At 40.7% G+C, this 14,536-nt stretch overlaps 1 protein-coding gene across 6 annotated transcripts in view; it reads left to right on the top strand.

Moving 5' to 3' along the window:
• Zc3h14 (zinc finger CCCH-type containing 14) overlaps positions 1 to 14,536 on the top strand; it is a 53,470-nt gene that overhangs the window by 29,711 nt on the left and 9,223 nt on the right. For 4 of the 6 annotated variants that reach the window (XM_045154556.1, XM_045154555.1, XM_045154560.1 and 1 more), the window contains 3 exons: positions 5,207 to 5,281; positions 10,385 to 10,544; positions 11,322 to 11,554. In XM_045154556.1, the coding sequence (XP_045010491.1) occupies positions 5,207 to 5,281; positions 10,385 to 10,544; positions 11,322 to 11,554 (468 nt within the window). The remainder of the gene's footprint in view (positions 1 to 5,206; positions 5,282 to 10,384; positions 10,545 to 11,321; positions 11,555 to 14,536) is intronic. The other 2 variants (XM_045154559.1, XM_045154558.1) reach the window with 1 other exon arrangement.

Here is a 14,536-nt window from a genome sequence, read left to right as displayed (position 1 = left end):
AAATGTCTTTGAGGTTTCCATCACCATGTCTACCCATTTTCCTCTCACCGGAGCCGGTTGACATGGGTTCTCTGGCAAGTTCTTGTTCACTGAATGAGCTGGACAATATTTCCCAGCTCTTAAGGAAAATATCAACTGATATCAATGAAATTAAAGGAATGAAGGCTACGGTTTTGACCGTGGAAGCAAATCTTTTTGATCTAAATGTTAGAGTGTCGCAGAATGAAGCAAAAATTTCATCTTTAGAGGTTAAGATGAATGAACACTCAACATCAACATCTGATTGCAGCAGGCAGTTGGAGGATTTTGGATTACAATTTGAATCACAGTCAAGGGCTGCTGATTTAAAAACAGTTGGCTTCATTAAGAATATTGAGAAAGGTAAACTCTCTTAGGCATTCATCTCTTGCTCTCTCGCTCTTTTTCGGTTTTCCAAGGTAGGATCTTGCTCTAGCTCAGGCTGACCTGGAATTCACTGTGTAGTCTCAGGTTGTCCTTGAACTCACAGCAATCCTCCTACCTTTGCCTCCCGAGTGCTGGCATTAAAGGTATATGCCCAGCTCTGATCTGTATCTTTCTTTTTTAAAAAAATAAAATTTTTATTATTTGTTAGAAAGATGCGGGGTAGGGTGCGGAGAAGGAGAGAATGGGCATGGCAGGGCCTTTACCCACTGTAGATGAACTCTAGATGTATGTGCCACCTTGTGTGCATCTGGCTTAAATAAATATATATATATTTTTATGAGCATCCCCCCATATTTAAAATATAATGCTTGATAGTATGTAGTACATGTTTTTGTTTTTCAAGGTAGGGTCTCACTCTGGTCCAGGCTGACCTGGAATTAACTTTAGTCTCAGGGCAGCCTCAAACTCATAGCGATCCTCCTGCCTCTGCTGGGATTAAAGGCGTGTGCCACCACGCCTGGCTTAGTCCAGCTTTCTTATTGATCTACTATTTGTTTGAGTTTTTTCAAGGCAGGGTCTCACTCTATCCCAGGATGACTTGGAATTCACTATGTAGTCCTAGGCTGGCCTTCAACCCCCAGCAGTTATTCTACCTGTGCCTCCCAATTGCTGGGATTAAAGGCATGCGCCACCACTCCTGGCTCTTATTTATTACTTAATTATTTATTTATTTTGGTTTTTCGAAGTAGGGTTTCACTCTAGTCCAGGTTGACCTGGGGTTCACTATGTAGTTTCAGGGTGGCCTCAAACTCAGTGATCCTCCTACCTCTGCCTTCCTTTGCTAGGATTAAAGGTGTGCGCCACCACACTCAGCTCTTATTTTTATTGATTGATTGATTGATTGATTGAGACAGGATCTCACTAAGTTGCCCATATAGGCCTTGACTGTGTGAACCTTCTGTTTTAGCCCCCTGGCTTAAGATAATGTCTTGAAAAATAATTTAAGTTTAGAGATGAAGCAAGACTTAATGTAACAAAATGGTTCTTTTTTTTTTTTTTTCACCATATTCATGGCACTTTTATTAGGCTTTTAAAGTATTAAAATCTTTCTGTTTAAATGAACTGGAGAAGAAATAGGCTTAAAAACATCTTTCAGGCATTTGTTCTTTCTTCCATTGATGTCTGAGAAATTTGAATATCATTTTTATTTACAAGTGAAATTAGTGGGCAGAAAAACTTAGTCATTCCTTTTGTCACAAGATCAAGAGGTGATACGTTAAAAAATATTGGAATGGGCACTATTATTAGCATAAAATCCAAAAAGTAGAAAATTATATCAAATAATAAGTTTCTCTTCAAAATTTGCCTTCCAGCTGTCCAACTTCCTAATATGCAACAAATTCTAATATCTTTTTTGCTTATACAAAGTTTTATATATATATATATATATATATACACACACACACACATATATATATATGCACACACACACATACACATGCACATACATACATACACACACATACATACATAAATATGTCTATGTCTGTGTATATATATTTTCCTTTACTTAATGTAGCATACCATTAGCTAGTTCAAAAAGTGTACATAATGTATTTGGGGCATTATTTCAGAACGGTAGAGGGACTCATTCTGTTTTTAAGTCTTCATAAGGTTTTACTTTATGGTGATCCTTAATTAATAAATCATTTATTAGTGAGTTCTTTTCCCATTAGTATTTATATAAATACCATTAGTATTTCTACTGTTTTGCAATCTTTTAGTGCTAGACACAATGTTGAAATAGTCACAGCTTTATACACATGACATTTCTTGTGTATACTGTAAGATAAACTTTCCTATGTAGACTTACTGGCATAAATAACAAGTGCATCTGTAATTCTGATAGATTAGTGACTTGCCTTCTACAGAGCAGATTACAATTTACATTCATTTCTGTGCTGTGACAGCCTCTTTTCATGTCTACAAACACACAGTGTCCATCAAACTTTCTAGTCTTTGACAGAATGCCTACTGGAACAAATGATACAAAATGGTTCTTTCAAGTATCTTTGTGAAGTTTTTGAAGCTATATAATTTCTTTATTATTCACTGTTTATGTTAAAAGAGACATGTGATATTTTTACTTGGCATTTGAAAAAGTTTTTTCTTTTGAGGTAGGGTCTCATCCTAGCCTAGAATGGTCTGGAATTCACTGTCTAGTCTCAGGGTGTCCTAAAATTCATGGTGATCCTCCTTCCTCTGCCTCCCAGGTGCTGGGATTAAAGAAAGGTGTGCGCCACCTTGCTCAGCCAGGTATTTGAATTTTAAGTGCATTTGTTTGGCAATATGTAAGTTATTGGTGTCATGGGCTGTACCACAGGAATACAGCTTGAACAAATGGCATGTGAGTTTCATCTCTGTTCCTCAGAATTTGTGTTCTTGCCATTGCAATTATGGGAGCACTTCGACCTTTTTGCACACAGCAGTAAAGACTGAGAAATACTTTTAATTGGAAACAACTTAAGACGTTAAAATCAAGTATATCTTTCAAAATTTAAAACCATCTCTTTTTTTTAATTTAATTTATTAAGTTTCTTTTCAGCAAATACAGGCAGTTTGGTACCATCGTTTAGGCTTATCCATGATCTACCCCCTCCCATTGCACCCTCCTTGTTGATGTAAATAGGTCGTGCATTGTGGAGTTAGCCCACAGTTATTGGTATGATAAATGTCTTTGTATATCATGACCCAACATGTGACTCTGACATTCTTTCTGCCCTCTCTTCCACAAAATTTCTTTGAGCCATGTTGGGTTCATTGTTGGTCTGCTTCAGTGCTGAGGTGTTGGGAGCCTAAGAGGCTCTGGCTCTCTGATTTGGTAGGAGTTGATTTTTCTCTGTGTTGGTCTCCTTCCCCTTTGTGCTGGTATCCGGCTCATCAGGAAAACATCACCCTTGCTTGTTTCACCAATTGTCCTTAGTTTCAGTCGGGCCCCTTTTGAGGTATGTTGGGGTAGCTCTCTCCTTAGGATCTGCATCTGTCTGAAAAAGAGAAGCAGATTCTCCAACAGAGAGTAAGTTAGCACCCAGGAAATTGAGATAATAATTACTTTTTTGATAGAGAAAAACCATCTTTTAATGAAAGGTCTTTGGGAAGGTTGCCCACTTCCTTGTTTGCACTGAGTAAGCAAAGTCTGTCCCTGTGGAAGCACCCTTAACAGTTGTCATAAAAGTTAGCATGTAGGTATCTTATTTGGAATCTTATCAGTACATCTATTTGTACACTGTATTGTACTGGGTACCAATTACCTGCTAAGCCTAGTTGGGGAGGGTCCACTGAAGTGTGGCATCCTTCCCATCATTCAAGCAGTTTGTGAAGATAGAGAAATCATTTCTTTGTTTTTAAATTTTTTTTTATTTTGGTTTTTTGTACCAAGGATTCACTCTAGACCAGACAGACCTGGAATTCACTATGTAATCTTAGGATAGCCTGCAACTCACAGTGATCACCCTACTGCTGCTTCCTGAGTGCTGGTATAAAGGTGTGCACCACCACACCCGGCTTGAAAAAATCATTTCATCACTGTTTTGTACAGTATAAACTGTAGGAATACTATTGAGCCTAATATTAGAAATGAATTTTATGAGTCATTCTGAAAGTAATAATGTACTTTCCTTGAACATGTTCTTTTTCTGTAGGAGATCTAAACAATAACCCTCAAGTATCACTCTGACAAGGACAGTCTCATTAGGTGATTTCACCATTGGGCAAACAGTATACTTACACGAACTAAGATAGCTACCACATTACTAGTTGATGTCCTAGTTCACCTGAACATTCACTAGCTGTGTGGTCTGCTCGTGTGGGACCTAGAGAGCACAAATCTGTCATGTTTGTTGTTTGTTCTTTTTGCATCTGTCCAAGCCCATAGTTTGCCTTTTAGGAATTCTATGACAAGATGATTCTAGAGTGTTTTTTTTAAGTTGCAGTGAATTTGGTATCTTCAAAGATCAGGTCACTGGGTGGGGTGTGAGCAATAGCAGGCAGAACCCAGGTGACTGAGGGAGGTGCTCCATATCCTTAGGCCCTATATTTCCTGACTAGCTAATCTCTTCTCTGACTTACCCTGCCACCCTTTTCTTCAAGAAAACTGGCCTCCTCACTTGGCAAGAACCAGGAGTGATCTCATTGCCTTTTTTTTTTTTTTTTTTTTTGGTTTAACCCTGACTACAGTTTATTTTTGCCTAACAGGATATAATGTGAATGATAAATACTATCATAATGTATTGTAGAGTTTTTACTGTTTTTTTTAAAAAAATATATTTTATTTATTTATTTGAGAGAGAGAAAGAAGCAGAGAGAGAGAGAGAAAATGAGTTCACCAGGGCCTCCAGCCACTGCAAATGAACTCCAGATGCATGTGACCCTTGTGCATCTGGCTTACGTGGGTCCTGGAGAATTGAACCGGGATCCTTTGGCTTTGCAGGCAAATGCCTTAATTGCTAAGCCATTTCTCCAGCCTTCTTTTTTTGGATTTTTATTTTATTTTATTTTATTTTTTTAGGTAGGGTCTCATTCAGCCCAGGCTGACCTGGAATTCACTATGTAGTCTTAGGGTGGCCTTGAACTCACAGTGATCCTCCTACCTTTGCCTCCTGAGTGCTGGGATTAAAGGTGTCCATCACCACGCTCGGCTCATCTTTAGTTTTTAAGAGTTTGTAGTAAACACTTTTAATTTCTGAGAAACAAATGGTGTTTGTGATTTCAGCTTACTGAAAATTTACACCTTCTTTTGTAGGAAATCAACAGAGACAGTTGTTATCCCGACTGCAAATTGACCCGGTAATGGTGGAAACGATGGAGATGAGCCCAGGTGGGTAAGATTTACCCATTGGCCTTGGTGTAGCTTCCTTTACCACTGTGTTCCCTGTACCTCATTCAGTGTATCATGTGTCTCTTAGATCCTGCCCTAAGGTGCAACATTTACCTTTGTGAAAATATTTTAGGGCTAGGATGTAAGATCTGCATTTTGTTTGCATGTGTACTTTTATTTTTTGCCTCATTTATAAGTTAGTTTTCTCATGCTACCTTGTCTCCTAGCACATGGCTGCCCACTCTTGCTGCCAGAGCACCTTGGGCAGCGTCACAGCTGCTTTAGCGTCCTTTGTGGCACTGCTTCACCCTGCCTTACCACCACTGCCCTTCCCAGTCTAGCTGCCGGGACACAGCCCTTATTCTCCACAGATGGGCGTGGGCCTGTCTCCTGAGACATACATGCCTGCCCTGGGCTGCTTAGAACTGGAGTGAATTCCTCATTTTGTTTTGGTGCTCAGCTCCTGACAGGTACATGTCTGGTGCCAAATAAGTAAATAAATAAATAAAGATATCCAATGCCTGAAAGTTTTTCCATTAAAAAAAATACTTTTTTCCTTTCTTCCATCCTTCTCTCCCTCCCTCCCCCTGTTCTTTCCCTTCCTTCCTCACTCTTCCAGCCTGTGCCTCCTGTGCTTTGATTACAGGTCTGTGTCACCATACCTGGTACTTGTCTCCTTATTTTATGTGTTTACCATATTCTCTACTTTGTTGGAAGGTCTGCACCGTTGACTCTTCCTCCTTCCCTTAGTCAGGACTCCACAGTCAGTGGCAGTTTTCAGCCCTTTTCTCTTCTCTGCCTTAGCACCCATGCTGCTTCTCACTGAGGGCTGGTGTCTTCATGGATGCCAAGTCCTACCCATATGATGGACACACGCCTTGTTGTGCCCCTCAGCTTTAAGTCTGGCTCTCCTGCCTTTCCCTCCCTCTGCTTGTGTCTGAGAGTCACCGTCCTTGATTTTTGTCCTTCCATCTTGCAATATTCCATCTTGTTTTCCATGTAAGTCTTTCCTTTGAAAAAGTTTGGCAGCCAGAGTTGTTGTGTGTTATACCTACCCAATCATCAGCCCTAGAACATTGGCTTTGTCTAGCTTTCCCATTTACTCTTTGTGCACAGCGCAGCTTGAAGCATCAGGTGGTTTATGAGACTTACAGTGGTCATAGTCCTTACTCTATCTTTCTTTTTTTAATTAAAATTTTTTTTTATTTATTTGAGAATGACAGAAAGAGGCAGATATATATACAGAGAATGGGCACACCAGGGCCTCCAGCCACTGCAGACAAACTCCAGACTCATGTGCCCCCTTGTGCATCTGGCTAACATGGGTCCTGGGGAATTGAACCTCGAACCAGGGTCCTTAGGCTTCACAGGCAAGCACTTAATCGCTAAGCCATCTCTCCAGCCCTCAATTTATCTTTCTTATAATTTCTTTGAATGAACCCTTCTGTTTTTGCATGTTGCTTTAATTTTTTTAAATATTTTATATTTATTTGAGAGAGAAAGAAAGAATGGGCACATCAGGGCATCCAGCCACTTACAAACTCCAGATGCATGTGCCGCCTTGTGCATTGGTCTTATTGTGGGTTCTGGGGAATAGAAAGAACATGGGTCCTTTGGCTTTGCAGGCACGCACCTTAACCACTAAGCCATCTCTCCAGCCCGTTGCTTTTTAAAAAGCATACTAGTTTTGTTTGTAATACTTTTTATTTTTCTTGGAGGATATTAAACAATTTTCTTTTTAAAAAATTGTTTTTCTTTTCCCCTTTTCTTCTGTTCTCTTTAGGTTGTTAGTTTGATGATAGAGGTTTTTCATGTGAGGCTCTTTGGCTTTCTGTTTTAATAGTAGAGCACAAATAGCTGATGAGTGTTTGGGATTCCTGAGTTGGGGCATGGGTGTTTGGACTTTGTATCCACTGTGGAGGGTGATTAGCCTTGCCATTCTATTGTGAGGAGCACCCTGATATCAGTGCCTTTAAGGCTTTTTTCTTTTGGTTAGCTGTAGTACAGAAAAGTATTTCAAGGCCTGGGGAGATGGCTCAGTGGTTAAAGGATTTTGATTGCAAAGTGTACTTGCCTGGGTTCAATTCCCAGTAACCATGTAAAATCTGATGCACAAAATAGCTCACGTGTCTGGAGTTTATTTGCAGTGCCAAGGAGATCTAGTGCACCTATGTGTGCATATGTTCTCTCTCTCTCTTTCTCCCCCTCCCTCTCACAAATATTTAAAAATAAAAGAAAGAACAAAAAGTATTTCAAGTAATAGTCTGGTTGTGAGACTCAATAGAGAAATATGTTGAGGCACACCTCAACATGAACGTTACAGGGTTTCACTAAGGATTTTTTTTTTTAAGCATCTTTCAGTGTTTACCATCTCAAAAGTCTGATGATCCACTTCCTCCAAAATAGAGGATGTATGAAATGGGTAAATGTTATCAGAAAATCTGTCTTCTAAACAAATGTTCCAGAATTTGCATTCATGCTGTTTTGCTGTGATGCTTTTTTTGTTTTGTTTTGTTTTGTTTTGTTTTTTTGAGGTAGGGTCTCACTCTGGTCCAGGCTGACCTGGAATTAACTCTGTAGTCTCAGGGTGGCCTTGATCTCACGGCCATCCTCCTACCTCTGCCTCCCGAGTGCTGGGATTAAAGGTGTGCGCCACCACGCCTGGCTCTTTCCTGTCACAGAGATTTGATGCCTTATGCTTGGCCTCTCTGGCACTGATTTTCAGGAGAGCCCATCTCTAGTCACTCCAATCTTGGATTTGTGTGTGAGGATCAAAACAAAGGAAGGAGATAAATGGACTAAGTTTTAGGAAGGGCTCACTGCTTCTGAAGTTTTCATGCTTCTATTTTGCCCTTACCAAGGTCCCCTTTGTTTCTAGCTTTTTTTTGGAGAGCTTTTATCTAAATAGATTGCTTCCTTATGGGCTTAAAGTTCACTATTTGCAAGTCTGGTCATTTCCACTAGTCTGTTTTCTACTTTCCAAAATGAAGTTCTCTCCTTTTACAATTGTTTTCTTTCTGGGCATACATTTTTTTAAAAAAAAAACTCATTAATGCCTTTTTTTTTTTGGCGGGGGGCTTCATGAATTTCATAACGTGAATGCTTGAGCTCAGTATGTAGCCTCTACCTAGATATGACATTGCCCACTCTCTTTGGTCAGGCTTCCTTGTGACCCAACTGCTAATGTTGAGATGTCAGAAGTGAAAGGTCACCGTGCCCCTTTGGAGCTTCAGGTCTTGTCCTGTTTTATTAAGTAGTTGCCTGTAGATAAGTATTGTGGATGCATGAGCTTGTGATGGTTTGAAGTCAGTGTTACACCTATCATTGTGAACTTCCCTTCAAAGTAGTCCTGTCTCCAGCCAGGTAGAAAATAGGCTACGTGGCCTTCTACCGTGTGCAGTGCTCTCTATGAGTGCTGCACTAAATGATCAGCACATGTTTTGAAAAAGCAGTTCAGCAGGTTGGTGTCTTGCACATTTCCTGAATTCTATAGTATGTGACATTCGCATCCATATGTTTCCTTCAGTTTTCAATTCTTTGATTTCCAGGATGTTAGTTTTGTTCTTGTTTCTTTTTGTTTTTCTTTGCCAGCCCTTCTCCACCACTGCTCCCTAAAAGGTTAACTTTATCCTTCAGCATCATCTTCATTTCTCTGTACCCTGTCAAGGTGTTAACTAGTAGAACTGCTATGCCACAGGAAGCGAAGGGTAGCAGGAAGGAATGTCACATTCCTCAACTCTGCTTTGGGTAGTCAGAGACTTCATGAATCTTTAAGAGCTTTCAGCTGTGACCTGGTCCTTAGTGGGCCAGGAGGGGCCAGGAGTGAGTGAGAGCTGCTGCTTCAGCTTTCTGGGAGGGTCAGTGAGATGGTAACACTGCACACAGACATAAGACTGATTTCACTCTGCTGCCCAGCCCTTTCTCAGGACTGTACTTCTCTCTTAGTGCTGCTTTTCTAAAGACCAGCTTGCTCAGGTCCCAGCCCTACTTAAGAACCAGAACCCAAAGTGTTGACACACACAGCCCTTCATTCAACTCACCATTCCTTGCCACAACCCCCCTCAGACCACCACACACATCTTGCAGTCACTCCTTTTTTCTCACCCTTTCCCACAGGCCTTGTGAAAGCCCAGCTGTGCTACATGTGTTTGTCTGTGCCTGCAGTTCTCTGCTGGCTCTCTCCTTCCTCCAGTACCCTCCTCTTGTCCCTAGCAAGTTCATTTATTTATTCAGCTAGAGGAGGCTGCTTGTATCCCAACACTTGTTCATACTCTTGTTGGGTTTTGCTATTCTAGAATTCTGTGTGTTTTTCTTCTCCTTTTTTTCTTTGTGTACCTAACACAATATTCCATTTTCCAGTAAATATTTAGTGAATAAATATTCTATAAATTTTGGTCCCTATTATTTACCTCTTGGCTTTAAAAGAAGTATTAACATTAGTCATTTGATTGCACACTGAAAGGTCACCATGTTCCTTTGGAATTTTAGGTCTTGTCATATTTTATTAAGTAGTCACTTGTAGATATAAGTATTGTGGATGCATGAGCTTGTGATGGTTTGAAGTCAGTGTTACAGCTATCATTGTGAAGTTCCTTTCAAAGTAGTCCTGTCTCCAACAGGGTAGAAAATATGCTGGGTTGGGGCTTCTACTGGGTGCAGCGCTCTCTGTAAGTAGAAGTGCTGTGCAAAATGATCAGAACATATTTTGAAAAAGCAGTTCAATAGTTTGTATATCATAATTCTAGGGAATGTTAAGATTTCTAAAGTTTTCCTAGTTTTTCAAAGAAGAGAAAAACTTTCTCTTTTTAGTGTGTATTATTGATGTCTCAGTAGATGCCTCACAAGAGAACCTTTCTTTACTGTAGGCAGGGAGTGATCATTTGAGTCATTTGTAGTATGCTGTGTGAGGAAAGGACTATTTGAGTTCTCTGAAAAGATGTTTGGAATAGAATTACAACTCTGTTCTTGAATAGAGTTAGTTGTAACTTTCCTTTGAAAATAATTATGAATATATACAAGATTGACATTCTTCTCACATGTGTGATATTGGGAATAAAAAGTATTTTCAAAAGTAAACATTTATGGCCAATTTTTTTGGCTCAGATTACTATGACATGGAATCCATGGTCCATGCAGACACCAGATCATTTATTCTGAAGAAGCCAAAGCTGTCTGAGGAAATAGTAGTGACACCAAACCAGGAGTCGGGGATGAAGACTGCAGATACCCTTCGGGTACTTTCAGGACACCTTATGCAGACACGGTAGATGGTTTCTTTTTCTTGTGTAGCTCATTTGTGTGATGAGATGGTGAGGGTAGACCTTTAGTTGACAGCTTCTCTTTTCCCTCCCCCAGCCCTCAGCTCCTGTCAGATAGCGCCTTGATTGATTCAGTGTCTAGGTCAAGAAGAGTTAGCCCAGTTCAGTTTTCACTAGTTCGTCTTTCTTGTTCAAAACCCATTAAATAGAAAGCTATAGAAATACAGATTAAAGCTCAACATAATTTAACCCCATTTATAAGTGTTTTATTTTTTTTAATGTATATCCAGGAAATGGAATTTTAAGCCCTATAGTAAAATCAGGAAATCCTTCTAGAGAGAGTTTCCAGATAGGTTTGGTAGTTTCTTCTTTAGAAAATAGACCAGGTGTTTAATAAAGAAACATATGTGTGGATAATAAAATTAGTGTTAAAATAAAGCTGCTTGCCAATATGTTCTGAGTGTCTGTACTAATGGATTGAGTGGGAAATGTAGATATCATTGAGGGGACATTGATTGTCCTTAGGAAGTACAGCCTGGTGGGTCACCTCTGGTGAGGGTGCTGCTGTTGCTGGCCTTGGTCATTGTGTGTTAGAAGCTACTAACACTGTCCCAGAAAGTCCTGCCGAGCCTTTTGGTGTTTTTTTGTTGTTGTTGTTTTGTTTTTTTGTAAACTAAACCAAATGCAAAGCAAAAGAGTAACATTTCTGCTGAAGAGCACTGTAGGAGGCTCAGCATTGTGCTTGTTCCCTAATTCTATGGTATTTTTTATCTGTCTGGCAGAGATCTTGCACAACCAGATAAACCTGCAAGTCCCAAGTTTATAGTGACGCTGGATGGTGTCCCCAGCCCCCCAGGATACATGTCAGATCAAGAGGAGGAGATGTGCTTTGAAGGAATGAAACCTGTAAACCAAACTGCAGCCTCAAACAAGGGACTCAGAGGTCTCCTCCACCCACAGCAGTTGCAGTTGATGAGCAGGCAGCTTGAGGACCCAGATGGTAGCTTTTCTAACGGTGTGTTGACAGCTCAGTTCGCCCTTCTCAGTGCACTGCCATTGTGAAGGAAGCCTGCCTGTTTCTCTACATGGAGTGGATATTGGCTGGAGGTTTTGTATTTCTATTCAGTAGTCTTCTGTACAAAACCTCCAGTTAAATTTTAGACTTTCTCCTGTGTGTGTTTCACAAGTAAGCTGTTAGTTACTGTAGTGTGAAAATGGAGTTCAGATGTGGGAGCCAAAATACCTTTTAATTACACTTACTGTAGAATGAAGCATCGTTCTTTGCCTTGGTTACTCTTTTTTTTCATTTGAGAGAGAGACACATAGAGAGAATGGGTGCACCAACACTACTAGCCAATGCAAACAAACTCCAGACGCTTGCACCACCTTATACATCTATACATTTGACTTACGTGGGTACTGAGGAATCAAACCTGGGTCTTTAGGCTTCATAGGCAAGATCCTTAACCACTAAAAAGCTCTCCATCCCTTGCTTTTTTTCTTTTAGAAACTCATTTTTCTCTCGTACCAGCGACAGTCTGTGACAATGAACTTGAGGAATTAAGATGGATTTGTATGTTCTTTCCACCTCAGATTTCTGTGAAGGGAGTTTCTCACCTCATCTAGCAGGGTACTAGTTTACTGAACAATATTAATATTTAATAGAGCTCACATGGACTTTTTCAGATGGTGCCATGCTTTTAGGCAGGAGACTTGCCACTGTTTCTTGTCCCTTGTCTTCTAGTGACAGGTGCAACATCACCCACCCTTTTCAGTTCAGGTAGATAATTTTTAAAATCATCCTTTCATAAACAGGAGAGTTAATGACTAAATCTTAACAACAAGCAAATTTAAAGAAAAAAAAGTCTAATAAATTTTGAAGTGTTCTCATTCCCCTTGGCAGACATACAGAAATACATTGAAGCCAGACATAGTAGTTAATCCCTGCACTCAGGAGGCACAGGTAGGAGGATCATCATGAGTTTGAGGCCAGCCTAGAACTCAGAGTAAGTTCCAGGTCAGCCTGGACTAGAGTAAAATCCTGCCACAAAAAAACTTAAAAGAAAAAAAACACGTTGAATACTTTTTTTCTTCAAGGTAGGGTCTTCCTCTAGCCCAGGCTGACCTGGAATTCACTATGAAGTCTCAGGGTGGCCTCGAACTCACAGCAGTCCTCCTACCTCTTCCAAGTGCTGGGATTAAAGGCGTGTGCCACCACGCCTGATACGTTGAATACTTTAAAAAAAAAATCTTACATTTTTTTTTCCTTTTCTTTTTTTTTTTTTTTTTTTCTCGAGGTAGGGTCTCACTCTAGCCCAGGCTGCCTTAGATCTCATCCTGTAGTCTCAGGGTGGCCTTGAACTCACAACGATCCTTCTACCTCTGCCTCCTGAGGGGCGGGATTAAAGGCATGTGCCATCACGCCCGGCTTTATTTTAATTTTTTAAATATATTTTATTTATTTGAGAGAGTAAGAAGCGGGGGGGGGGGGGGGGGGGGAGGGGGGAGGATGGGCATGCCAGGGCCTCCAGCCACTGCGAACGAACTCCAGTCACGTGCGCCCCCTTGTGCATCTGGCATACATAGTCCTGGAGAATTGAATGAGGATCCTCTGGCTTTGCAGGCAAATGTTTTAACCGCTAAGTCATCTCTCCAGCCCCTGCTTCATAGTTTTGATTTGTGGAGTTATTGGAAATCTGATCCTATTCATAGGAAGTATGTCTAGAAACTGCTAACATAGTAAGAACTGCATTAGGCACTACAGATTACTTGACCCTGTATGTTTTGTCTAAAAAAGGAAATTCTGTACTTTCCATTAACAGTTTGATAACACTTGGGTCTTTAGGATAAGTTTTATTCAAAGGTGGCTTTCCATGCCAGGCTTTGCTGGTATATGTGTAGTCGCAGTGACACTATCAGTAACATGTTAGTCATGGTTCTTGCCTAGGTTATGGAAGCCTGCTGACCACTGGAGACAGTGGGGATGAGTTGTGAGCCTTCTTCCTGTTGCTTTGGTTGGGAGCCACAGTGTCACGCTGCTGCCTAAGGACAAAGCTCTGCAGTAACGAGCACATGCGTGTGGCAGAAGAGACTCCTGCAGAGTAGTCTCAAGGGTGCTCTGGCCTCCACCTAAAAGCAGTTTTGAGCTTTTTGGTTTTTTGTTTTGTTTTTTCGAGGTAGGGTACCACTCTAGCTCATACTGACTTGGAATTCATTATATAGTCTCAGGGTGGCCCCGAACTCAAGATGATCCTCCTAACTGTGCCACCCAAGTGCTGGGGTTAACGTTGTGTGCCACCACGCCTGGATGAGCTTTTGCTTTTGGGTGAATACTCTGGCCTGTTGTTTCAGGAGTCTAGCAGTTAGCAGCATTATTTTAAGCCATCATCTTATGGATTTTATAGCTTGCAATAAAAAGTGAATTTGTATCAAAAACTTTAAATATAAAGAGTTCTAATCCTTAGTAAGTAAAATGTCAGTCCAGGAAAACTTGTATGTGTTATGCTTGATATTCCCATCATAAAGAGGGTTTCCTTGTCCCTGACTAGCTACTTCATCTACTTGCCAGCCAAGCTGCTCAATGGCCCAAGTTTCCACTTGTCCTGGGTCCTCTTGTGTACATAACACAACCCAGTATATGTTTAGGTGGAAGGCAGGGCATTTTTTCTCTCCAAGGATGACCACACCTCCTTTTGGGCTTTCTTTAGCATTTAGAACACTTGTATGTCCTATGACTGAGTGTTAACTATTTTTGTGTGTGTATGCGTGTGGAAGATCAATCCAGAGTCTTCTGCTAACTAGGCAAGTGCCCTACTGGGCTATCCTCCTGGCCCTTCTGATTTTTAAAATATATAGAAAATTTATGTATGTGGCACAGTCACCGTAGTAGTTGATGCTCATGTGTGGTCCACATGGCTGGCTTGTGTGCATGTTCTCATGTAGGGGACAGAAGCTGAGTCATTGGGACAGCTTGTTATGCTTGCTTGCCTGATTTGCC

This window comes from Jaculus jaculus, chromosome 7 (genome assembly GCF_020740685.1).
Source record: "Jaculus jaculus isolate mJacJac1 chromosome 7, mJacJac1.mat.Y.cur, whole genome shotgun sequence".
NCBI lineage: Eukaryota > Metazoa > Chordata > Mammalia > Rodentia > Dipodidae > Jaculus > Jaculus jaculus.
Note: the sequence above shows the minus strand (reverse complement) of the source record. Positions and strands in the feature narration are given on the sequence as shown.